The 27,044-nt window shown below is 36.6% G+C and overlaps 1 protein-coding gene across 4 annotated transcripts in view; it reads left to right on the top strand.

Moving 5' to 3' along the window:
- SNX27 (sorting nexin 27) overlaps positions 1-27,044 on the top strand; it is an 85,059-nt gene that overhangs the window by 8,681 nt on the left and 49,334 nt on the right. For 3 of the 4 annotated variants that reach the window (XM_082346714.1, XM_082346713.1, XM_082346716.1), the window contains exon 2: positions 13,670-13,901. The exons of the other annotated variant lie outside the window; for it this stretch is intronic. In XM_082346714.1, the coding sequence (XP_082202840.1) occupies positions 13,670-13,901 (232 nt within the window). The remainder of the gene's footprint in view (positions 1-13,669; positions 13,902-27,044) is intronic. 4 annotated transcript variants of the gene reach the window in all.

The following is a 27,044-nucleotide window of genomic DNA, read 5'->3' as shown; positions in this document are numbered from 1 at the left end:
ACACTCAAATACAGTACCTCTGGAGACTAATTGAATATTTAGGAAATGGGTGTTGGGATTCAGGGTGCAGTTTGTCACCGCAGAACAGACTTATCAGATCACATGAGGAATCGTGTTTTTACTTGCATTATGTGGTAATTCAGAAATAGTAGTGAAATAGAACTTTAAAATATTAAGATTCCTTCTTTGGTAATTTACCTGACTTGCAAACTAAGGTTGTTGATAAAGCAAGTAGATTTTATTCTTTAATTAACTGTCACTGTACACCAAACTAAAAACATTGGGGAGTTGTGTTTAAATTGGGCATTTAGGCAATGGTTCAAATTATAGCAGATCTCAAAGCCTGAGTTGGTGTTGAGAAATGCTTTAGGACTGATTATGTTTGTTTTGCTGGTGAATAACTGATTGAGGGGGCCTGAGAAATAGGGTAGATAGGAGAATGAGTTAGTCAGGTTAGGGAAACCATTATGGCTATTAGCAACTTTCTTACCTTTATCTAGCATTCATTATCCCGCAGTGTGAAGAAGTAACCTATTTTCACATCCAGCTTTACATTTAAATTGAACCATAGAGTTGTTATATGCTGATCAAGTTTTTAAAGACAAAAGTTGAAAAGTAAGCAAACAAAAAAATCTTATCCAAACAAGATAAATGTATACTTTTATAGCTTTAGTATCAGAAATTTCTTTAAGACTTTACTGGTAATACTTTAGCCTCTGTCGTGTGAGGAGACCCACCGTGCTTAAATTTTTTAGCTAAGTGTGGTGCATTTAGTTTTTATGAGATGAAACAATATAATTATAATAGATTATTCCCAGAATTAACATAAAATAAAGGCTGCTTTTTAAATGTCAACATGTTTATTTCTTATTCCTTCTTCTTACCTCATTTTGCTATCCTTGGAATCAGTGTTTATTTTTTAAAAAATTAATAAAAACAATTTACTTTTATTTTCAGTATATTTCAGTAAAAGAAAACATAGCCTCACTTTGGAATTGCTTACATAATTGAATGTCATATTTTACTCTTAACCATTGCTACCCATAATAGAAAGCAAAGTGATCACTAATACTAAGGCTTGAAAAATGTAGAGCTTGCATAATATTTTTAGTACTTCCCTCTAAATAGTGAAACCAGTATAAAAGTTAAAAATAAAGAATGAAATTATGGAAGTGCATGAAGGAAAACCAGTATTGAGTTTGTGTGCTAATCTTAATAATTTTTTTCATTCACTCAGGGAAAACTTTTAATGAGTGCTTACTACATGACACATACAATATTAGACACTGGGGATAGGAAGCTGAATGACATATAGTCTTTGCACTAAGGAATTTTAGGTTTGGTGGAGAAAGCGGCAGCCTCAGGTTATTTCTTAAGCCCAGTTGACCTGATTTTCATTCCTCCTCCCTAGCCTCCCCCGTCCTGCCTCACCACAATGGGATGAACAAGTTTAGAGCAATTCCTCCAAGTCGCCATAAGTACTTTTCTGCCCTTAGTTATCTAAACTAGTAATGCAAGTGCCTAGAGACTATGTGCATATTCACAGGAGTCTTCCAGATACAAAATGTACTAAAACTAGGAGGACTGTATAGTTTATTGTCCAGACCAAGACACTTGAAAATGAAAGGGGCCCATTAATTATGCTAGGATAAAAGGTGTAAACTAGTTGTGTCCTGGCCATGTGGAGCACAGATCCAAAGCCTTAGTAATTTTAATATAGGAGGCTGTTTTAAAATTCTAAGACTAGAATTTTGTATTTTATTAGGAGGGAAATGAACAAGTTTGTTTTTATTCTTGGTGTCAAGTTGTTACATTGGCCTTACAGGTAATTATCAGATAACAAATGAACTTTTCTTCTGAATAGCTTGATTATAATTTTATATTGATTTTTAAAATACCTTAAAGCCTTAAGCCTTATTATACTTTTTTTTATTGAATGACAAGATTCATTTTTTTAGAAATAAGTCTACCTGTGTAGATTATATTTGTATCCTGATTGCCTTGGAACTAGAAGGTTTGAGGAATCTATTACTCCTTCCCAAGTAGTAAACCCTTGTTACTTGTGGCCGGAGGTATTATGGTCGAAAGACAGATGATGCTTATTTGTACTTTTCCTGCCTCAGGCAGCATTCTTTGTGAATAGAACACCCAGCCAAGGGTAAAAAGTCCCAGTGTTGGTGAGCAGCTTATTTGACAAGTTATTTATTCTTTTTTCCCTCTTTGGGAAGACTAGATGCTGATTGACATAGCTCTCAGTTTCTCAACCCTGCCAGGGCCATACTTTATTGTTATTAGTACTCTCTTTTGCCCAGCATTAAATTTTTGGATGTAGGTGCTTTAAAATATTGGTATAAATATTGAATTTTGCTTTTGACACTTAAAAAAGGCTTTGGTAAGGGTTTGTGAATTAGGGCTCTCCACAGAATGCATAGCCTCCACCGGTACAAACACCCCCACCAGAGAGGTTCATTTGTTAGAGTTGATGAGCCTGCACTGACACATCATTGTCACTTAGAGTCCATAGTTTAGTTTAGGGTTCACTCTTGGTGTTGTATATTCTATGGGTTTGGACAAATTTGTAATAACAGTATCTGCCACTGTAGTATACAGAGTAGTTTCACTGCCCTAAAAATCCTCTGTGCTCTGCTAATTCATTCCTCTCTCCCCCTAAGCCCTGGCAACTACTGATCTTTTTACTGTCTCCATAGTTTTGCCTCTTCCAGATTATCATACAGTTGGAATCATATAGTATGTAACCTTGTCTTCTTTCACCTAGTAATATACATTTAAGTGTCCTTCATGTCTTTTTATGGCTTGATAGCTCATTTCTTTCTAGTGATGAATAATATTCCATTGTCTTCTGGATCTACCACAGTTTATCCATTCCTCAACTGAAGGACATCTTGGTTGCTTCCAAGTTTTGGTAATTATGAATAAAGCTGCTTATAAACATCTGTGTGCAGGTTTTTGTGTGGACAAAAGTTTTTGACTCCAAGGAGCATAATTGCTGGATCCAGGTGGTAAGAGTATGTGATTTTTATAAGAAGCCACCAAACTGTCTTCCAAAGTATACCCTTTTGCATTTCCACCAGCAATGAATGAGAGTTCCTGTTAAGCCATATTCTCGTCAGCATTTGGTGTTGTCAGTGTTTTGGATTTTGGTCATTCTAGTAGGTGTTTAGTGGTATAAAATTCATTTTTTAAATTATAAAAGTATTGTGTTAGTAATGTTAGAAAATTTGGAGACTAAGGGAAAAAAAAATCACCCATCGTCTTATCATCCTAACACAACTACTTTTTGTATTTTGGCTGTCCTTTTTTAATGTATTTGTTATGAAGTTATACTGTTACATATAATTTGTGATCTAATTTTTAGAATTAATAGACCATTTTCTAGAATAGTTTTAGATTTACGGAAAAATTGAACAGATAGTGTAGAGTTTCCATATATACATCCCCCACTCCCACCATACAGTTTCTCCTCTTATATAAGTATGGTTATTTGTTAAATGTTTAACATTTGTTAAAATAAATGAACCAATGTTGATACATTATTACCAACTGAAGCCCATAGTTTATTCTGATTTCATTAGTTTTTACCTAATGTCTTTCTATTCCGGGATCCCATCCAAGATACCACATTACATTTAGTTGTCATGTCTCCTTAGGCTCATATTGGCTGTGACATTTTCTCAGTCTTTCCTTATTTTTGATGACCTTGACACTTCTGAGGAGTACTGGTCAGGTATAGTATGCCTGACTATTAGAATTTGATTTTTTTTCATGATCAGATTGGAGTTTTGGTGATTTTGGGAGGACAGTCACAGAGGTAAAGTATCATTTTCATCAGTTCATATCAACAATACATACTATCATCATGATTTATGACTGTTGATATTGACCTTGATCATCTGGCTAAAGTAGTATTTGCCAGGTTTCTCTACTTTAAAGTTATTCTCCTCCTCCTCTCCCCCACTTCATACTGTACCCTTTGGATAGGAGTCACTATATGCAGCCCACACTTAAGGAGTGGGAAGTTATGCTTTTCTCCTTTAGTATGTAGTAACTGTATAATTTATTTGGAATTCTGCATAGGAGAAGAATGTCTCTTCTCCCCTGTGTATTAATTTATTCTGTCATTTATTTATATCAGTATGGGCTCATGGATATTTATTTTATACTTTGGGTTGTATAATCTGATACTGCCACTTTATTTTGTTGCTCCAGTTGTTCCAGAATCGGCCATTGGTAGCTCTTTCAGTTGGCTTCTGTGCCCTTCTACATATTCTCATCAATGTGTGTTTCTTTGTTTTATTTTGTTTTTGAGCACTTCCTTACTTTCTGGTACTACACAGTGCTCCAGGCTCATCTTGTGTGTTTCTTGCCCCAGTTCTAGAATCAGCCATTTCTCCAAGAGACACTGGTTCTTTTTACTGGAGAATGTTATTAGAAACCAAGATCTAGGCATTAGGTATGGTTCTTGCTAAGAGGGTGTACTTTCTTTCAGGCCTTCTCAGCTGTCAGAGCAAAGAAATATATGTGTGTTTATTAATCCCTGTATATACACATATCTTTAAATATTTCTATATGTAACCATCTGTATCTATATTAAGTTAAACATGAGTTCTTACTGATGTCTCTAGCTTTTCTTCATTACCATATGGATGTTTTGTCCCCCTCCCCTTGCTGATTTGTACATTTCCACTCCAACAGTGAGAAACTTGGCTCCCTACATCCACCATTTATTTACTTAATTTTTCAATTCCAGTATACATGTGTGGTAATACCAGAATTGTTAACCTGTACCCCTGCGGGAAACAACTTTATTGACTAGAATACAGTACTTATGTGCAGTCCCTTTGGCCTTTAATCTTACAGAATTCATTCATTTCCAGTTACTTAGGTCTGTACCTTTTCCCCCCTACCCGCTTCCATGAGGTTTTTTTGAAATAGATTTGAAATACAGTTAGATTCTCTTGTTACAGCCTGGAATTCTCTGAACCTACTGATTTAAGAAAAAGTTGCATATATTAAGGTTTACTTTTTGTGTGGTAAAGTTCTGTAGGTTTTGACAAGTGCATCCTGTCATGTATGCAGTGTTACAGTATCATACGGAATAGTTTCACTGCCCTAAAAATCCCCTGTGCTTCACTTATTCATCCCTCCCCTCCCTCCAGGCCCCTGGCAGCGCACTGATCTTTGCTTTTTCTGGAATGTCATATAATTAATTGGAATCATACAATGTGTAGCCTTTTCAGATTGGCTTCTTTCCTTTAGCAATATGCATTTAAGATTCCTGCATGTCTTTTTGTGGCTTGAGAGCTCTTTTCTTTTTATAGCTGAATAATATTCCATTGTCTAGATGTACCACTTTTGTTTATCCATTCACTTATAAAGGACATCTTGGTTGCTTCCAGTTTTTGGCAATTATGAATAAAGGTGCTATAAACATCTGTGTGCAGGTTTTTGTGTGAATATAAGTTGTCAACTCAATTGGGTAAATACCTAGGAGTGTGATTGTTGGATCTTATGGTAAGACTATGTTTAGCTTTTTAAGAAACTGTCAAACTGTCTTCCAGAGTGGCTCTACCACTGAATGAATTGCTGTTGCTCCACATCTTCACCAGCATTTGATATTATTGTGGGTTTTTTTTAACCAGTCAAATAGGTATTTAATGGTATTTGCAGTTCTCTAATGATGAGTGATGTTGAGTAACTTTTATATGCTTATTTACCGTCTGTATTTCTTCTTTAGTGAGGTGTCTGTTCAGATTTTTGCCCATTTTTTTAATTTAAAAAAATGTATCTATTTGTCTATCTATTTATTTATTTATTTTGGCTGCGCTGGGTCTTCCTTGTGGCGCATGGGGTTCTCTAGCTGAGGCTCATGGGCTTTAGAGCGCACAGGCTCAGTAGTTGCAGAACTCGGGCTTAGTTGCGGTATGTGGGATCTTAGTTCCCTGACCAGGGATAGAACCCGGGTGCCCTGCATTGGGAGCACAGAGTCTTAACCACTGGACCAGCAGGGAAGTCCCTGCCCATTTTTAACTGGCTTGTTTTCTTATTGTTGAGTTTTAAGTTTTAAGGTTCTTTTATATTTTGAATACAAGTCCTTTATCAAATATGTGTTTTCCAAATATTTTTTCCCTGTCTGTGACTTGTTTTTCTTAACAGTGTCTTTCACAGAGCAGAAGTTTTTAATTTTTATAAAATTCATCTTAGCAATTTTTTCTTTCATGGATCACATTTTTGTTGTCTAAAATCTCATTGTCATACCCATCACTAGATTTTCTCCTATGTTATCTTTTAAAAGTTGCATTTTTATAATCCACTTCTTAACATAACATTGGCTCAAACATATTTATAGATTATTTTGTTCTTCATATTTACAATTTTAAATGATTGCTTTATAGTTAAATTGTTTTGCTATAATTTTCTTTACCATTCATTTCCCCCTATTGCTGACTTTTTATAAGAACAGAAATTTGGAAACAACCTAAATAATGATGAACATACTTGAACCTTGCTTTTTCTGTGTTCAGGATTATTTCATTTCTTTCAACAAATACTTGAGAATGGTCTACATGCCACTGTAAAGTTCTTGCCCTCATGGAGCTCATATTTTGATGATTTCCTTCGGATAAATTCTCAGGCCATTTTGGGTTGAAAGAACATGAACATTTTTATGATTTTAGATGCATATTACCAGTGAAATTGCTTTCCAAAAGGATTTTACCTGTTTATGTAGTCATCATCTTATTTTCCACATAAGTTAACATTAAGAGTAATTGAGATAAGTTTTGTGCTTTTAAAATCGTTAACCAGATTGTTTATTAGAAAAAACGCAAGCATTTTAGAAACCTTTGACCATTTACTTTCTCTAGTTGTACTTCTCTTGTCCTGTCAGTAAATTAGGTGTTCTAAAATGTTACTATTTCTGAAACAAAATTCCAAAAAGTTATTGATATTTAGTGGTCTGGCATTGTACTTTGGTACAGACACCATCAAGCTTGACTTCCTTTGGCTATTTTTATTGCTTATGCATGTCTGAATCCCTTATCCCCAGAGTGTTAGGGCAAAGTACAGCGTGATTGCTAAGACAATTAGTCAATTATGTGACTTGATTGTTTGCCTAAGTTAGATAGCAAAGAGGCAGAGGTGGATGAAAAGGAGTCAACCTAAGCCGGCCAGATGATTTAACTGCAAAATTTAAAAGGACATGTCTTTACATTTCAGTAGAGTAGTTCCTTGTTTTTATAGTCTAGTGTCTAGTATAGATGAGATGTACTCAACAACTGGGCAATGAACCAGTGAAAAGTCAAAGGAAGTGTCGTTCTTTTGATGAGTCAGGGGACTGTTTTTCTCCAACTTGGAAGATCTTCACCCAATTTCCAAGAAGATATATTGCAGAGAAGATAGGGAGTTTCTTTAAAAAGCTTTGTTGTAATTGAAAAGATAGAAAAGCTATGTTAAATTTTTAAAATTACCCATAGTTCCATAGTTACCCTAACTCAGCTATTTTCATAGTTTACATACTGTGTCTGTTTGGGGGCAGAAATATCTTATGTGCTCATAAGATCACAATGGACAATATTTTTATATTTTAAATGCAAAAAACCTCAAACAAACAATATTTATAGTCTTTGTTTTTTGCATTTTACATACTATAAGGACTTTTCCATGTTTGCATATAGTCTTCATAAATATTTTTTGAGCTGTAAGTTCATTTGCTTGATGTACTTCAATGTCATTAAAAGTTTTTCTAATGTTAGCTGTTTGGCTAGACAAATTCTTTTTCAAATACTCTCTGAGAAGAAAATGCTTTACAGCCTTGAACACTTAAAAATCTAACGAGGGGATTCTGGGACTCCTAAAAAAGATCAATTATATTTATAATGTAATATAATAGTATTAATCAAGTGTTGAGTGAGTTTGATGTTTCTCACATTATGGCTTTAATAAACTAGACAGAGATGCTGTTGCTCTCTGGCTTAACTTTATAATCATCTGTTACTGACGTTCTTAACTACACTAGGCTTGAAATACGTGTCCTGTTGTTTATAGAGGTTAAGACAAAAGGCCAAAGCAGTAGCAGGGGTAAAACTAGCTCTGGCTTAATTTTCTCTTCATTATTTTGTTGAAATAGGCTTGTAAGATATGAAAGTATTGAAGGCTTAGCTTATTTTCCACAAAGATATGGGAGGTGAAGGAAAAAGGGTGTGTTTTTATCCATTAAACAATTTTGTACTGCAGATATGTGTAGAGATTCATCTACTAGGATCTTCATAACAACATTGTCAATAACAACAAAAAAAAATTCAGAGTAATCTAAAAGTAGAATAGGGGCTGTTTCACTCTGATGATGGACTACTATTTTACATTTATAAATGAGGATATTATATAATTTTATTTTAAAATCAACCTTATTGAGGTTTAATTTACATACAGTCAAATGCACACATTTTGAGAGTTTTAAATCTGAGAAAAGTATAGATCCATTTAACTACCACCCCAATCAAGATATAGAGCACGTATATTACTTCAGAAAGCTTCCTTGTGTCTGTTGTTCCCCCTACCCCCGCCCCCTCCCTGACAGACAACCACTGATCTGATAATTATCACTATAGAATAGTTTTGTCTATTCTGAACTTCAAATAAATGAAATCAAATCAAACAGACTCTTTTCTGTCTTCTTTGCTCAGTGTATTTTTGAGATTCATCCATATTGTGGACATCAGTAGTTTGGTCCTTTTTATTGCTGAGTAATACTCTGTGGCATGAATGTGCCACAGTTTATCTATTTACCTCTTGATAGACATTTGACTGTTTTCAGTTTTGGACTATGATGAATAAAGCTTCAATGAACATTCTACTATAATTGTTTGTATGGACATGTTTTCATTTCTCTTGGGTAGATACGTAGGAGTGGAATTGCTAGGTCATATAGTAAATGTGTTTATGTTTCACATTATAAGAAACTGCCGGATTGTTTTTGCTTTATGCTCCCATCAGCAATGCATGAGAATTCCATCTCTTCCACATCCTTGGCAAAACTTTTTTATTTTAACCTTTCTGTGAACATGTAGCCGTTGTGTTTTAACCTACAGAATTGAGAAGTGTCTCCTACTGCTTGCAGTTATAGGACTTTATTGTCTGTTTTTTACAGGCTCCCTCTGGGGGACTAACTACACTTTAATTACTTTCCTGCGTGTCACAGGGGGTCAAAATAATATTCTGCTTACCACATAGAATGGCTCCTTCCTGTGGCACATATAGTGAGTGATTGGCTCTGTCATATTTCCATCCATACCTAGTTTCATTATATACAGGCTCCTTCATAAACAGTATACAAATCCTGACTATTTAGAACTTTTTTTCCCCTGCCTTTTGGGAGTGTTTACATTAGCTTTGCAGTTTCTTCAGCTGGCTAACTTTAGTTGAATAAAAGCCTTACTTAAAGCCACTCCCATTAGTTACCTAAAGGCCTCTCCAATGGGGTCAAATTTTGGTCTTATGTAAAAAATGAGGGGCATTTTATTAAAATTATCAAGTGTATCTTTACAATGCTGAAGACACAAAGTAATTGGGTACCATCTAGTTGCCTAAGGAAACTAAATTTTGGTCTTAGTTGTGGATGGTTGGATTTTTTGGTTGCCTTCTTTTTTCCCTCCACATTTTATTTATTTATTTTTTAAATTAATTAATTTATTTAATTTATTTTTGGCTGCTTGGGTCTTGCTTGCTGCGTGCGTGCTTCCTCTAGTTGTGGCGAGCGGGGGCTACTCTTGTTGCGGTGCGTGGGCTTCTCATTGCGTTGGCTTTTCTTGTTGCGGAGCATGGGCTCTAGGCACGCGGGCTTCCGTAGTTGTGGCTCGCGGACTCTAGAGCGCAGGCTCAGTAGTTGTGGCGCACGGGCTTCGTTGCTCCGCGGCATCTGGGAACTTCCCGGACCAGGGCTTGAACCCTTGTCCCCTGCATTGGCAGGTGGATTCTTAACCACTGCGCCACTAGGGAAGCCCCCTCCACATTCTATTTTGGAAAATTTCAAACATACAGAAAAGTTGAAGGAGTTGCACGAGAATACCCGTTTACCACCTAGATTCTATAACATTTTACTGTATTTGTTTAATCACATATCTGTTGAAAATTTTTGATGGTGTGTTTAAGCCTTTCTTTGTAGAAAAAGCATTGATGGGTAGAACCTACTGGGCAGTAGTTACTTTTGTGTGGTATAGAACTTAGTGGTTCTCTGATGTGGTAGTTATCTTTTGAAGTTGACTATCTTGTGTTTCCTATTATCATTGGTTGAGAGCTCAGTCATTTATTTTCAAATGAATTCCATCTAGATTATGTTACAAAGACAAAAGAAAAGCAAGGGAAATTGGTCGTAGAAAGGGTTTGTTTGTTTCATCAGGAGGCCAAAATACTACCAACCTGCTTGCCCAGCTGATAGAAATACTGTCACATGAATAACTACCTTTTATTGAGTGATTACTGTATTCTAGAGCTTTATCTCATTTGAGGTCTTACAGCAACTCTGTTATATTATTAGCCCCATTTTATGAGTTAAGAAATTGAGGCTTAATGAGATTGAATCATTTGCCAAATGTCTCATCTTTTAAATGGCACAACTGGTATTCAAACGGAAGTCTCTCTGACTCCAAAACCCATGCTTTGAACCAGAAGTCTGTAGTGCTGAAAGTTCCCTTTCTGCAGAATTTATAGTTTACATTCATTTATGTCTTCAGAATCGGCCAAATTGGGCCACACCTAATATGAGCCTGGTATAGTAGCATTCTTGTGGAAAAGGGGATATCATATAAACATTTTTATGACTATGAAGTTCTCTTAATTCTTGAGGAGGGAGGGCCCTTTTTGAAATCAGGCATCCTGGGGTTTTTACTGACCCATTTCATTCTCTGAAGAATGAAGGAATTTCCAGCTTGTATTAAATTGTGGAATGTATAGAATTCTTTCTATAGTTGAACCAGATAAGTATTAGCAAGTCTGTTTACAATATGACACTGGTAGTTCTTTCCTGTTTTTTGGTTTTTTGTTTTTGTTGTTGTTTTGGGTTTTTTTAAGAGGGTTTTTGGGATGATAGCCAATTTGAAGCTTGGTCTTACTATTAAAGAAGTGAAACCTAAGCAACCTTCCTTGCTCCCTGACTGCTTTTGGAGTAAGCCTCACTTAAGTTTGCCGATTTTCAGGGCTTATTTCTGTGAGTGACCCAAGGAACAGTGTATTCTGACTTGAAAACTGAATGGGTGGAGGTATGCATTGAAAACAATAGTTCTTAACCGTTCTGGAGATTACATACTCCTTTTTTGAAGCTGATGAAAGCTGTGGGCCCTCTTCCCAGAAAAAAATGCATATATGTAGACAAATATAATTTTACATACAAATTCTGTAGGGGTTCACTGACCGCCCCCCACCCCCAAGCCTATTGACAGAGTAGTCCAGATTAAAAATCCTTTAAAATTAGGAAAAATTAGGGAGCTGAAAAATAAGATTTGAGCATCAGTTCTTAAACTTTTTTCACAAATGCTCATCAGTTCTTAAACTTTTTTCACAAATGCTCATCTCATAAAATTGATTGTACTAACATAAAAATCGTGTTTTAGTATCCAAGATGTTTTCTTCAGTCTCTACAATATTAGTTTTCCTCACTTTGTTAAAAAAAAAAAAAAATTAACAAGGATATTCATGAGTTAAGCTAAGATTCCTAGGGATAGATCAAATTCTCTATGTTGATTTTTAACTTTTGCCTTTTCCATTTTATTTCTTCTACCATCAAAATATTTTCCCAGAACTAGTAATTAGGTCAAAGATTCAGATGAAATGCTTTACCAATCCCCAACTTTAGGTTTCTATTTATTCTTTAATCAAAATCTCTTCATAACGCATAGATACATAGTACTTCTTTCCTTAATATACTTTCTGATATGAGTGTTCAGGCATTGATCTTGGCAAGTTACATGTTTTATTACATTAATCTTCACAACGACTCTGTTAGGGACTGATTATTGTCTCTATTTTATAGACATGGAAAGCAATGCTAAGAAAGGTTAAATGACTTAAGACCAGTTCTGGCAGGGCGAGGATTTGAACCCATGTAGATCTAGCTCCAAAGCCCATTTTCTTCTATTTTACCATCCTGCTCTATGATCAAAGAACTGACCACTTTTTCTGGCCACTGGTCTGACCTGATCTGATTTTTAAAAGCTCAAATTTCCATCAGTGGAGGGAGCTCTTTATTTTCTTCTATAGCTAGCCAGTTGTAAAATTGCTGTTGTGTGTGTGTGTGTGTGTGTGTATTTAAGTTAGACTTTCGGTTGTGAAATGTCAAGAGCACTGAATTTACTGGCTAGATTGTTAAACCTAGAATAAGGAAGGAGGCTTAGCTGGATGATCTCCTGCCTGTTCTGTTTATATAAATGGATGTTTCAGATACCATACTCTGTCTGACAGACAATTCCAGTGATTGAAAAGTTTGTGGAAGGCTTGTTACTAAACCTAGCATCATTTGCAGGAAGGAAAAACCCTAATGGTTTGGAACAAGAGTGAAAAAGAGTTTAAAGGGCAGATAAGCTTTTATCACATTGACTAAAGGCCAGGTGTGTATTTCCTAACCCTCTTGGGATAGCCATGGAGGGAACCTCCAGGTCAGCTAGCTGCCTAGTGGTTTTTGCTGAGATAACGGGCTGGGTCAGCATTCTGGGAAGGTAGTTCAGTTTGCTGAGTGAGTTTTCTGAGACGCAGCATCTTTCTTGACAAAATTATTGTTCTTCCAAACCTTGTACTTTTCCTAGTTTCAGCCTTTTTATACACAGTGGAACAGGAAGGAGAATGCGTAGGTTGATAGACTATGTAACCTTAGCGGTACATTTTTTAGTTTGAACTGATTAAACAGGGCTTTAAGTGAGATAGCACAGAACAGAAAAAAAAGTAGATACTAATTGAAGAGATTGGGAGAACAAAGGAAATTGGGTCAGATAATAAAATTTTAGAGAGGTTATCTCCTTGCCTTTTTTAAAACTGAGTGATAGAGGAAACTAGTGTGTATGAAGATATATATCATTTAATTCCCAAGGTGATGAAACTTGGTATAAAGCAAAATTAAGTTGACCAATTTTAAGATATGGGGAGAAATCAGATACAAATGTAAAAGAACTATCTTAAGTCATACTTTTTGAGTCTTTACAAATTAAGGGAGCATATTTTGTGAAAAATTTCTTTTGACAGAATTCCCAATTCTAAGAAATTTAAAAAGGGCAAAGAACAGTTCAAATGGCAGGATTGTTAAAAGCCACTTTATTGTATTGTATACGTGCTTAGTTAGGATGAGGAAATTGGCTTTAAAAGCTTTGTTCCCTCCTCAGCTTCACCCTCCTTCCCTTGTGTTTTCCTGAGGCTGTGTGCGAGGTTCCAGCATAGAGGAAGGGTAGGTCCTTTCACCTGTTGCCACTTTTTCCCCCTGCCATAAGTTCACACACATTTTTTCACATTATGATTTGTAAAAACATGAACAGCTTTTCTGGAACCAAACTGATCTTTTTATTTTGTGGTTCATACTTCATGACACTGGAGTGGGGGTAGGAGGGTGGAGCTATAAGGTGTTTGGACCCTTCTGGTTTATGGGATTGTCTTTTTCCCTTTTTCCCCTTAGGAACGGCGTGAATGTTGAGGGGGCGACACACAAGCAGGTGGTGGACCTGATCCGAGCAGGCGAGAAGGAATTGATCTTGACAGTGTTATCTGTACCTCCTCATGAGGCAGATAACCTAGATCCCAGTGACGACTCGTTGGGACAGTCATTTTATGATTACACAGAAAAGCAAGCAGTGCCCATATCGGTCCCCACATACAAACATGTGGAGCAGAATGGTGAGAAGTTTGTGGTGAGTGTCAGCCCAACTCCATCCTCAAACACCTAGCTTTTGTTTTTCCCAATCTTATCATTTATGATATATATTAGAGCACTAGGATAAATGACTGCCACCTAGGTCAGTTTGCCTACCAGGAATATGGGTTTACACATAAATAAAAGACACTGGCCCTGATTTATTGCAGGGGGTGAACTACAGTAATGGAAGAAGAGGCATATTTCTGCTTAAGTATAATTCCATTTTATTCTAGACAGTTTTAAGTTTGCATTTGGGCCTTTTGCAATCATGTGTGAGTTTATTTTGTTTGTTCTTTTATTAGTTGTCATATCTCTTTGCTAATAGCAGTCTCTCACTTACTGTTGACTCTGTAGAGCTATAGAGCAAGATTAATTTTAAAGTGTGGTGTGTCTTCCAAAACATTTGGGTAATACAGAGTTTGTCCATGTCAGAACCTACAAGTGCCTTATACCCCCCTTCACATCTTGTTCTTTTTCATTTTCTTTGGAGATATCTGTGTGAATGATTAATTCTGGTTTTCTCCAAGGTCCTCATTATATTCTGCATGCAGTTCACATGGGCTATTTTATATATTTCCAGTTTCTTGCTGTTGTAGATATGCAGGAAAGCCCATCTTGAATTCTGGATAATGTGTGCCAGCCCCTTTCCCAAATGCCTTTGTTTGTTCTTTAAAACCTAATTGCAACTGATAGCCCAATCTGCTTAATTTTTCCCTTGGTTGCAGTATTCTTTATTTGCCTGTGATTATTTTGGGAGTGATGGTATAATGAGAAATTCATTAATCTTTGTGGAAAATGCAGTGCATTCTGTAGGTATTGGCAAACAGACTACATGTGTTTAAAGCTGATCTGCTGTTTAATGTTGCAGTCTCTGAAACTGAGATTTGTACCCTGTATAAGAATGAGCTACTAGATATTTATGGTAAATTCTTTTTAATGGGGAGATGAGAAAAGCAAGCAAGGAAGCCTGAAAAGTTCCAGAAGGATCAAATAATGTTTGACTGCATCTGTAATTTAGCTGGAGATGATAGCATGTAGGTTTTATGTCAGTCTGGTCTATGTATTCTCCGAACCGTACACACAAAATTTAGAGTTTTGTGTTTCAGAGGTGCTATACTTTTTTTTTAAACCATTTTTTAAACTGAAGTATAGTTAATTTACAATGTTGTGTTAGTTTCAGGGGTACAGCAAAGTGATTCAGTTATACATACACATATATATCTATTCTTTTTCAGATTCTTTTCCATTATAGGTTATTACAGGATAGTTCCCTGTGCTATATAGTAGGTCCTTGTTATTTATCTATTTTATATATAGTAGTGTATATATGTTAATCCCAAACTCCTGATTTATCTCCCCCACCCCAACCTCCCGCCCCACTATCCCCTTTGTTAACCATAAGTTTGTTTTCTGTGTCTGTGAGTCTGTTTCTGTTTTGTAAATAAATTCATTTGTATCATTTTTTTTAGATTCTACATATAAGTGGTATCATATAATATTTGGCTTTTTCTGTCTGACTTACTTCACTTAGTATGATAATCTATAGGTCTATCCATGTTGCTGCAAATGGCATTATTTCATTCTTTTTTTTATGGCTGAGTAATATTCCATTCTATATACGTACCACGTCTTCTTTATCCATTCATCTGTCAGTGGACACTTAGGTTGTTTCCACGTCTTGGTTGTTGTACATAGTGCTTCTGTGAACATTGGTGTGCATGTATCCTTTCAAATTAGAGTTTTCTCCCGATATATGCCCACGAGTGGATTGCTGCATCATATGATAACTCTATTTTTAATTTTTTAAGGAACCTCCATACTGTTTTTCATAGCGGCGGCACCAATTTACATTCCCACCAACAGTGTAGGAAGGTTCCTTTTTCTCCACACCCTCTCCGGCATTTATTATTTGTAGACTTTTTTTTAATGGTGGCCGTTTTGACTGGTGTGAGGTCATACCTCATTATAGTTTTGATTTGCATTTCTCTAATAATTAGCAATGTTGAGCATCTTTTCATGTGCCTGTATGTCTTCTTTGGAGAAATGTCTATTTAAGTCTTCTTCCCATTTTTTGATTAGGTTTTTTGGTTTTTTTTGATATTAAGCTGTATGAACTGTTTGTATATTTTGGAAGTTAATCCCTCATTGGTAGCATCATTTGCAAATATTTTCTCCCAGTCTGTAGGTTGTCTTTTCATTTTGTTTATGATTTCCTTTGCTGTGCAAAAGCTTTTAAGTTTAATTAGGTCCCATTTGTTTATTTTTGTTTTTACTTCCATTACTCTAGAAGATGCATCCAAAAAAATATTGCTGTGATTTTTTTTTTTTGTCAAAGAGTGTTCTGCCTATGTTTTCCTCTAGGAGTTTTATAGTATCTGGTCTTACATTTAGGTCTTTAATCCATTTTGAGTTTATTTTTGTATCTGGTGTTAGAGAATGTTCTAATTCATTCTTTTACACGTAGCTGTCCAGTTTCCCCAGCACCACTTATTGAAGAGACTGCCTTTTCTCCATTGTATATTTTTGCCTCATTTGTCATAGATTAATTGATCATAAGTGTGTGGGTTTTTTCTGCACTTTCTGTCCTGTTCCATTGATCTGTATGTTTTTGTGCCAATACTACACTGTTTTGATTACTGTAGCTTTGTAGTATAGTCTGAAGCCAGGGAGCATGATTCCTCTAGCTGCGTTCTTCTTTCTCAAGATTGTTTTGGCTATTTAAGGTCTTTTGTGTTTCCATACAAATTAAAAATTTTTTTGTTCCAGTTTTGTGAAAAATGCCACTGGTAATTTGATAGGGATTGTGTTGAATCTGTATATTGCCTTGGGTAGTCATGGTAATTTTAACAATATTGATTATTCCAATCCAAGAACACGGTATATTTTTCCATCTGTTTGGTCATCTTCAGTTTCTGTTATCAGTGTCTTATAGTTTTTGTAATACAGATCTTTTGCCTCCTTAGCTAGGTTTATTCCTAAGTATTTTATTCTTTTTGATACGATGGTAAATGGGATTGTTTCCTTAATTTCTCTTTCTGATATTTCATTTTTAGTGTTTAGAAATGCAACAGATTTCTGTATATTAATTTTGTATCCAGCAACTTTACTGAATTCACTGATGAGCTCTAGTAGTTTTCTGGTAGCATCTTTAGGATTTTCTATGTGTAGCATCATGTCATCTGCAGACAGTGACAGTTCTGCTTCTTCTTTTCCAATTTGGATTCCTTTTATTTCTTTTTGTCTCTGATTGCTGTGGCTAGGGCTTCCAAAACTGTGTTGAATAGAAGTGGTGAGAGTGGGCATCCTTGTCTTGTTCCTGATCTTAGAGGAAATGCTTTCAGCTTTTCACCATTGAGTATGATGTTAGCTGTGGGTTTGTCATATATGACCTTTATTATTATTTTTAAATTTATTTATTTAATTTATTTATTTTTGGCTGCATTGGGGCTTCGTTGCTGCGTGTGGGCTTTTCTCTAGTTGCAGCGAGTGGGGGCTACTGTTCGTTGTGGTGTGTGTGCTTCTTATTGTGGTGGCTTCTCTTGTTGCCGAGCACGGGTCCACAGGCTTCAGTAGTTGTGGCACGCGGGCTCAGTAGTTGTGGCTCGAGGGCTGTAGAGTGCGGGCTTAGTAGTTGTGGTGCATGGGCTTAGTTGCTCCACGGCATGTGGGATCTTCCTGGACTAGGGATCGAACCCATGTCTCCTACATTGGCAGGCGGATTCTTAACCACTGCACCACCAGGGAAGTCCCTATATGGCCTTTATTATGTTGAAGTATGTTTCCTCTGTGTCCACTTTCTGAAGAGATTTTATCATAAATGGATGTTGAATTTTATCAAAAGCTTTTTCTGCATCTATTGAGATGATCATATGGTTTTATTCTTCAGTTTGTTAGTGTGGTGTACCACATTGATTTGCAGATGTTGAAGAATACTTGCATCCCTGGAATAAATCCCACTTGGTCATGGTGTATGATCCTTTTAATGTATTGTTGGAGTCGGTTTGCTAGTATTTTTTAAAAATTAATTAATTAATTATTTTTGGCTGCGTGAGGTCTTCATTGCTGCTCAAGGGCTTTTCTCTAGTTGTGGCGAGCGGGGGCTACTCTTCATTGCAGTGTGCGGGCTTCTCATTGCAGTGGCTTTTCTTGTTGTGGAGCATGGGCTGTAGGCGTGCGGGCTTCAGTGGTTGTGGCATGCGGGCTCAGTAGTTGTGGCTTGCGGCCTCTAGAGCACAGGCTCAGTAGGTGTGGTGCACAGGCTTAGTTGCTTTGAGGCATGTGGGATCTTCCCGGACCAGGGCTCAAACCCATGTCCTCTGCGTTGGCAGGCGGTTCCTTAACCACTATGCCACCAGGGAAGTCCCAGTTTGCTAGTATTTTGTTGAGGATTTTTGTATCTATGCTCATCGGTGATACTGGCTTGTAATTTTCCTTTTTTATGATATCTTTGTTTGGTTTTGGTATCAGGGTGATGGTGACCTCACAGAATGAGTTAGGAGGTGTTCGTTCCTCTGTAATTTTTAAGAATAGTTTCAGAAGGATAGGTGTTAACTCTTCTCTAGGTGTTGGTAGAATTCACCTGTGAAGCCATCTGGTCTTGGACTTTTGTTTGTTGGGAGTTTTAAAATTACTGATTCAATTTCAGTACTGGTAATTGGTCTGTTTATATTTTCTATTTCTTCCTGCTTCAGTCTTGGGAGATTGTACCATTCTAAGAATATGTCCATTTCTTCTAGGTTGTCCATTTTATGGATGTATAGTTGCTCGTAGTAGTCTCTTATGATCCTTTGTAGAGGTGCTATACTTTTAATCATAAGACATGTAAGAAGTAGAAATCAAGATTGGACCCTAAAAATGGAGCAGATTGGATATGGAGACCTTTGGGGAATTACCTAAGACCTCGAGAACCTCTGTAGACTTAGAAAAGGAATGAAACTACTAATTGTCCTTTTTTAAAAAATCAACTTTATTGAGCATAATTTATTAACATTAGCATTCACCCATGCTAAATGTCTAGTTTCGTGAGTTTTAATTAATGCACATAGTTTTATAATCACCACAATCAAGATATAGAACATTTTCATTGTCCCAGGAAGTTCCCTCATGCCCCTTTGTAGTCAGTCCTCTTTCCCTTCCACTGCCTCTGTCAACCACTGATCACCTTTCTGTTACTGTATTTTGCCTTTTTTAGAATGTCAAATAAATGGAAGCATACACTATGTAGTCTTTCATGTCTAGCTTTGTTCACTTAGTGTAGTCCTTTAAGATTGATACATGTTGTTGCATATATCAATAGTTTATTCCTTTTTAATTACTGATAGTATTCCATTGGATGGATTTACTACAATTTATTTATCTGTTTGCTTGTTGTTGCCCATTTGTGTTGTTTCCAGTTTGGGGCTATTATTACTGAAGCTGCCATGAAATAACATTAATGTACAGATCTTTATGTAGATTTATGTTTTCATTTCTCTTGAGTACATACACAGCTAGAAGTGGAATTGCAGGGTCAAATGAGAAATTGTCAAACTGTTTTCCAAAGAGGCTGTACTGTTTTTGTATTCTCATCCGTAGTGGAGAGTTCCAGTTGCTCCATAACCTCTTGAACCCTTGGTATTTTCAGTTTTTTAAATTCTAGCCATTCTAGTGAGTATAGTGGTGTTTCATTCTGATTTTAATTTTGCATTTGCCTAATGACTCATGATGAGTGTATTTTCATGTGCTTAATGGCTTTTCTTATATCTTCATTGTTAAAGTATCTGTTCTGCTCTTGCCCATTTAAAAAATTGGGCTGTTTGTCTTATTTTGTTGTAAGTGTTATTTATGTATACTGTATATAAGTCTTTTATTAGATAAATGCTTTGTAAAATATTTCTCCCAGTCTGAGGCTTACCTTTTTATTTTACTTTTAACAGTGTCTTTCAAAAAAACAAGTTTTAAACTCTGATGAAGTGTAGTTTGTCAATTTCTTTCTTTTATGGATAATGCTTTTTGTGTTCTAAGAAAGCTGCCTACCCCAAGAACACAAATCTTTTATATTTTCTTATAAAAGTTTTATAGTTTTAGCTTTCTGATTTTGTAATAACTTTATTTCGAGGTATGATTCACATACCATAAATTCACCCATTTAAAGTGTACAATTCAGTGGTTCTTAGTATGCTCACAGAATTGTGCTACTATCACCACAATTTTAGAACATTTTCATCATCTCAAAAAGAAACTCTATACCCTTTAGCCATCATTCTCCAAACCTCCTATCGCCTCTAGTCCTAGGCAACCACTAATCTACTTTCCATCTCTATAGATTTGCCTATTCTGGATGTTTCATATAAGTGAAGCCATATGTATTTTCAAGGTTTATCCATGTTGTAGCATGTATCAGCCAAATGACATTCCATTGTATGAATATAACACATTTAATTTATCTGTTCTTTGATTGATGGACATTTGGGTTTCTTTATATTTTTTGCCTCTTGTGTATAATGCTGGTATGAGCATGTGTGTACGAGTTTTAGTGTGGATACCTGTTTTCATTTCTCTTGGAAAGAAATACTTAGGAGTAGAATTGCTGTGTCATATGGTAACTCTTATGTTTAACCTTTTGAGGAAATGCCAAACCGTTTTCCAAAGTGGCCGCATCATAGTTTTATTCTTATGTTTAGGTCTGTGATCCATTTTGAGTTGATTGTTGTATATTGTATGATATAAGGGTCAAGGTTATTTTTTTTCCCCATACGGGTATCCAGTTTTAGCAACTTATGTTGAAAAGAATATTCTTTCCGCATTGAAATACCTTGACATTATTGTTGAAGATCAGTTGAACACATATGTGTGGTTTTATTTCTGTATACTGTTCTGTTCCATTGAGTGTATGTCTGAATATTTTAATATTTATGTCATTTTGATGTTGTTCTCTGTTTAGTGTCTTTTTCCTTGGGAATGGGTCATATCTTCTTGGTTCTTTGTACAGTGAGTAATTTTGGATTGTATCCTGGGTATCGTGAATGTTACATTGTGTAGACTCTGGATTCTGTGATATTCCTCTGAGGAATGTTGATGTGTTTGTTTTACTTGGCAGTTAACTGTAAGCTGTGTCAGCTTCTGTGAGTTGCACTTCAAGTCTCATTTCAATTCTTTCAGCTTTTGCTCTGCTACTTTTGAGTGTGTCTTGTGTATATACCATTTAGGGAGGGATCAGCCTGAGATGTATGTGATGTTCATTCACAGAATTAAGGCATCCCCTTTTCTGGTTCTGTCTCTTTTGGGATTCTCCACTCATTTTGGTGGCATCCATGATTGCCCAGAACCTTCCTCTCTTTCCTCTGGCCAGAAAGATGTCACAGTTTCTCTTGGAGTTTTAGTTGCTTAAGTTATGCTAATTTGTGATGGATGCCCACTCTCAGGGCTAATTTGTGACGGATGCCCACTCTCAGGGCAAAATCCCCTAAAAGCAGGAAACTCCCCAACTCTGTCAATTGCTTCATGTTTTGACTCCCCTTTACAATTTTAGCGTACTATTCAGAATCCTCAGGTAATCGGTTTTTGTATTTTTTCCAGAGCTTCTAGTTGTTCATTGGGAGGGTTGGTCTATAGAGAGTTTACCTGAAGCAGAATCTTCAGTTCTATCCGTTTTTTCTTTATGTATAATGAAGCCATTATGTCTTCTTGATGAATTGACACCTTAAACATCTCTTGTATTGTTCTTTGTTCTGAAGTCTTTCTCTAATATTAACATATAGCCACTAACAGCCACTTCAGCTTTCTTTTGGTTATTGTTTTCATTGGATATCTTTTCCATTCTTTTACTTTTAACCTATCTGTATAATTATACTTAAAATGGGTTTCTTGTAGACACCATATAGTTGTGTCTTGCTTTTTTTGTGCAATCTGGCAATCTTGGTCTTTTACTTGGAGTGTACAGTCTGCTTACCTAGTATAATTATTTTATTTTATTTTTTAAAATTTATTTATTTATTTTTGGCTGCGTGGGGTCTTCTTTGCTGCGCGTGGGCTTTCTCTAGTTGTGGCGAGCAGGGGCTACTCTTCGTTGCGGTGCGCATGCTTCTCATTGTGGTGGCTTCTCTTGTTGTGGAGCATGGGCTCTAGGTACGCGGGCTTCAGTAGTTGTGGCTCACGGGCTCTAGAGTGCAGACTCAGTAGTTGTGGCACATGGGTTCAGTGGTTATGGCTCATGGGCTCTAGAGCACAGGCTCAATAGCTGTGGCGCACAGGCTTAGTTGCTCCGCGGCACGTGGGATCTTCCTGGACCAGGACTTGAACCTGTGTCCCCTGCGTTGGCAGGCGGATTCTTAACCACTGTGCCACCAGGGAAGTCCCAGTATAATTATTGATGTAGTTAGGTTTAAATCTACCATCTTATTCTTTGTTATCTATATCTCATCTGTTCTTTATTCCTTTTTTCCTCCTTTCTTGCCTTCTTTTTGATTAATAGAGTATTTTTAATGATCCCATATTATCTCCATATTATTTGTTGTTTTATTTTGTTAGTGGTTGTTCTACATTTACAGGATACATCTTTATAAGTATTATCTTTAAATAATACAATTACTTCTCATTTAGTATAAGAATTTTATAACAGTACATTTCATTTCCACTTTCTATCCTTTGTGCTGTTGTTATACATTTTACTTCTATATGTATTATAAATTCCATGATATTTTGTTGTTGTCTTTGCTTTAAATAATTAAAGAGGGGACTTCCCTGGTGGTCCACTGGGTAAGAATCTGCACTCCCAGTGCAGGGGGCCTGGGTTCGAGCCCTGGTCTGGGAACTAGATCCCACACGCATGCCACAACAGGGAGTCTGCATGCCGCAACTAAGAGTACGCACGCTGCAACTAAGAGTCCGCGTGCCGCAACTAAGAGTCTGCATGCTGCAACTAAGAAGCCCGCATGCTGCAACTAAAGATCCCGCATGTGGCAACTAAACACTCCATGATGAAGATCCCGTGTGCTGCAGCTAAGACCTGGCACAGCCTAAATAAATAAATATTAAAAAAATAATTAAAGAGATTGAAAATGAGAAGAGTTTCTTTATATTCAAACACATATTTACCATTACTGGTCTCCTTCATTCCTTTGTGTAACTGCAGTTTCCATCTGGTATCATATTCATTCTGCCTGAAGAATTTCCATTAATAATCTTGTAGTGTAGATCTACTGGCAATGAATTCTCTCAGCTTTTGTTGATCTCAAAAAGTCTTTATTTCACCCTTATGTTTTTTTTTCTTTTTTGGAGCTTGTAAGTTGTGTTCTGACACCTTTTTAAAATGTGTAGTTATGTCAGGGACACAACTTGACCCAAACTAAACCTGTGGTAAGAGCTGGATTTTTTTTTTTTTTAAATAAATCAGTTTATTAATTGCCACATGGTATAATGCAGTATTTTTTTTTCCATTTTTAAAATTAATTAATTAATTAATTTATGGCTGTGTTGGGTCTTCGTTTCTGTGCGAGGGCTTTCTCCAGTTACGGCAAGTGGGGCCACTCTTCATCTTCATTGCGGTGCGCGGGCCTCTCACTATCGCGGCCTCTCCTGCTGCGGAGCACAAGCTCCAGACGCGCAGGCTCTAATTGTGGCTCACGGGCCCAGTTGCTCCGTGGCATGTGGGATCTTCCCAGACCAGGGCTCGAACCCGTGTCCCCTGCATTGGCAGGCAGACTCTCAACCACTGCGCCACCTGGGAAGCCCCAGAGCTGGGTTTAAAAGGGTCTAGTTTCATTTTCCCTTAGGAGGTTTTTATTTATTTATTTTAAAAATTTTATTGAAGTTAGTTGATTTACAATGCTGCGCCAGTTTCTGCTGTACAGCAAAGTGACTCAGTTATACACAAAAGACCCCGAATAGCCAAAGCAGTCTTGAGGGAAAAAAACGAAGCTGGAGGAATCAGACTCCATGACTTCAAACTATACTACAAAGCTACAGTAATCAAGATAATATGGTACTGGCACAAAAACAGAAACATAGATCAATGGAACAAGGTAGAAAGCCCAGAGATAAACCCATGCACCTATGGTCAACTAATCTATGACAAAGGAGGCAAAGATATACAATGGAGAAAAGACAGTCTCTTCAATAAGTGGTGCTGGGAAAACTGGACAGCTACATGTAAAAGAATGAAATTAGAATACTCCCTAACACCATACACAAAAATAAACTCAAAATGGATTCGAGATCTAAACATAAGACCGGACACTATAAAACTCATAGAGGAAAACATAGGAAGAACACTCTTTGACATAAATCACAGCAAGATCTTTTTTGATCCACCTCCTGGAGTAATGGAAATAAAACCAAAAATAAACAAATGGGACCTAATGAAACTTCAAAGCTTTTGCACAGCAAAGGAAACCATAAACAAGACGAAAAGACAACCCTCAGAATGGGAGAAAATATTTGCAAACGAATCAATGGACAAAGGATTAATGTCCAAAATATATAAACAGCTCATTCAGCTCAATATTAAAGAAACAAACACCCCAATCCAAAGAGGGGCAGAACACCTAAATAGACATTTCTCCAAAGAAGACATACAGATGGCCAAGAAGCACATGAAAAGTTGCTCAACATCACTAATTATTAGAGAAATGCAAATCAAAACTACAACGAGGTATCACCTCACACCAGTTAGAATGGGCATCATCAGAAAATCTACAAACAACAAATGCTGGAGAGGGTGTGGAGAAAAGGGAACCCTCTTGCACTTTTGGTGGGAATGTAAATTGATACAGCCACTATGGAGAACAGTATGGAGCTTCCTTAAAAAACCAAAAGTAGAATTACCATATGACCCAGCAATCCCACTCCTGGGCATATACCTAGAAAAAACCATAATTCAAAAAGACACATGCACCCCAGTGTTCATTGCAGCACTATTTACAATAGCTAGGTCATGGAAGCAACCTAAATGCCCATCGACAGACAAATGGATAAAGAAGAAGTGGTACATATATACAATGGAATATTACTCAGCCTTAAAAAGGAATGAAATTGAGTCACTTGTTGAGACGTGGATGGATCTAGAGACTGTCATACAGAGTGAAGTAAGTCAGAAAGAGAAAAACAAATATCGTATATTAACGCATGTATGTGGAACCTAGAAAAATGGTACAGATGAACTGGTTTGCAGGGCAGCAGTTGAGACACAGATATAGAGAACAAACGTATGGACACCAAGGGGGAAAAACCGCGGTGGAGTGGGGATGGTGGTGTGCTGAATTGGGTGATTGGGATTGACATGTATACACTGATGTGTATAAAATTGATGACTAATAAGAACCTGCAGTATAAAAAGCAAACAACCAAAAATTTTATTGAAGTGTAGTTCATTTACAATGCTGTGCCAGTTTCTCCTGTACAGCAAAGTGACTCAGGTATACATACATATGTGTGTGTGTATATATATATATATATATATACTCTTTAATTTTTAAAGAAAATTTTTAAATTTAATTTATTTTTTTATACAGCAGATTCTTATTAGTCATCAATTTTATACACATCAGTGTATACATGTCTATCCCAATCGCCTAATTCATCACACCCCCACCCCCACCCCCGCCGCTTTCCCCACTTGGTGTCCATACGTTTGTTCTCTACATCTGTGTCTCAATTTGTGACCTGCAAACCAGTTCATCTGTACCATTTTTATAGGTTCCACATATATGCGTTAATATACGATATTTGTTTTTCTCTTTCTGACTTACTTCACTCTGTATGACAGTCTCTAGATCCATCCACGTCTCAACAAATGACCCAATATCGTTCCTTTTTACGGCTGAGTAATATTCCATTGTATATATGTAGCATATCTTCTTTATCCATTCGTCTGTCAGTGGGCATTTAGGTTGCCTTCATGACCTGGCTATTGTAAACAGTGCTGCAATGAACATTAGGGTGCATGTGTCTTTTTGAATTATGGTTTTCTCTGGGTATATGCCCAGGAGTGGGATTGCTGGGTCATATGGTAATTCTATTTTTAGGTTTTTAAGGAAGCTCCATACTGTTCTCCATAGTGGCTGTATCAATTTACATTCCCACCAACAGTGCAAGAGGGTTCCCTTTTCTCCACACCCTCTCCAGCATTTGTTGTTTGTAGATTTTCTGATGATGCCCATTCTAACAGGAGTGAGGTGATACCTCATTGTAGTTTTGATTTGCATTTCTCTAATAATTAGTGATGTTGAGCATCTTTTCATGTGCTTCGTGGCCGTCTGTATGTCTTCTTTGGAGAAATGTCTATTTAGGTCTTCTGCCCATTTTTGGATTGGGGTGTTTGTTTCTTTAATATTGAGCTGAATGAGCTGTTTATATATTTTGGAGATTAATCCTTTGTCCGTTGATTCATTTGCAAATATTTTCTCCCATTCTGAGGGTTGTCTTTTCGTCTTGTTTATGGTTTCCTTTGCTGTGCAAAAGCTTTGAAGTTTCATTAGGTCCCATTTGTTTATTTTTGTTTTTATTTCCATTACTCTAGGAGGTGGATCAAAAAAGATCTTGCTGTAATTTATGTCAAAGAGTGTTCTTCCTATGTTTTCCTCTAAGAATTTTATAGTGTCCGGTCTTATGTTTAGATCTCGAATCCATTTTGAGTTTATTTTTGTGTATGGTGTTAGGGAGTGTTCTAATTTCATTCTTTTACATGTAGCTGTCCAGTTTTCCCAGCACCACTTATTGAAGAGACTGTCTTTTCTCCATTGTATATCTTTGCCTCCTTTGTCATAGATTAGTTGACCATAGGTGCGTGGGTTTATCTCTGGGCTTTCTATCTTGTTCCATTGATCTATGTTTCTGTTTTTGTGCCAGTACCATATTGTCTTGATTACTGTAGCTTTGTAGTATAGTCTGAAGTCAGGGCATCTGATTCCTCCAGCTCCGTTTTTTTCCCTCAAGACTGCTTTGGCTATTCGGGGTCTTTTGTGTCTCCATACAAATTTTAAGACTTTTTGTTCTAGTTCTGTAAAATATGCCATTGGTAATTTGATAGGGATTGCATTGAATCTGTAGATTGCTTTAGGTAGTATAGTGATTTTCTCAATATTGATTCTTCCAATCCAAGAACATGGTATATCTCTCCATCTGTTGGTATCATCTTTAATTTCTTTCATCACTGTCTTAT

The sequence above is a fragment of the Balaenoptera borealis genome, assembly GCF_965194805.1.
Source record: "Balaenoptera borealis genome assembly, chromosome: 1".
Classification (NCBI taxonomy): domain Eukaryota; kingdom Metazoa; phylum Chordata; class Mammalia; order Artiodactyla; family Balaenopteridae; genus Balaenoptera; species Balaenoptera borealis.
Note: the sequence above shows the minus strand (reverse complement) of the source record. Positions and strands in the feature narration are given on the sequence as shown.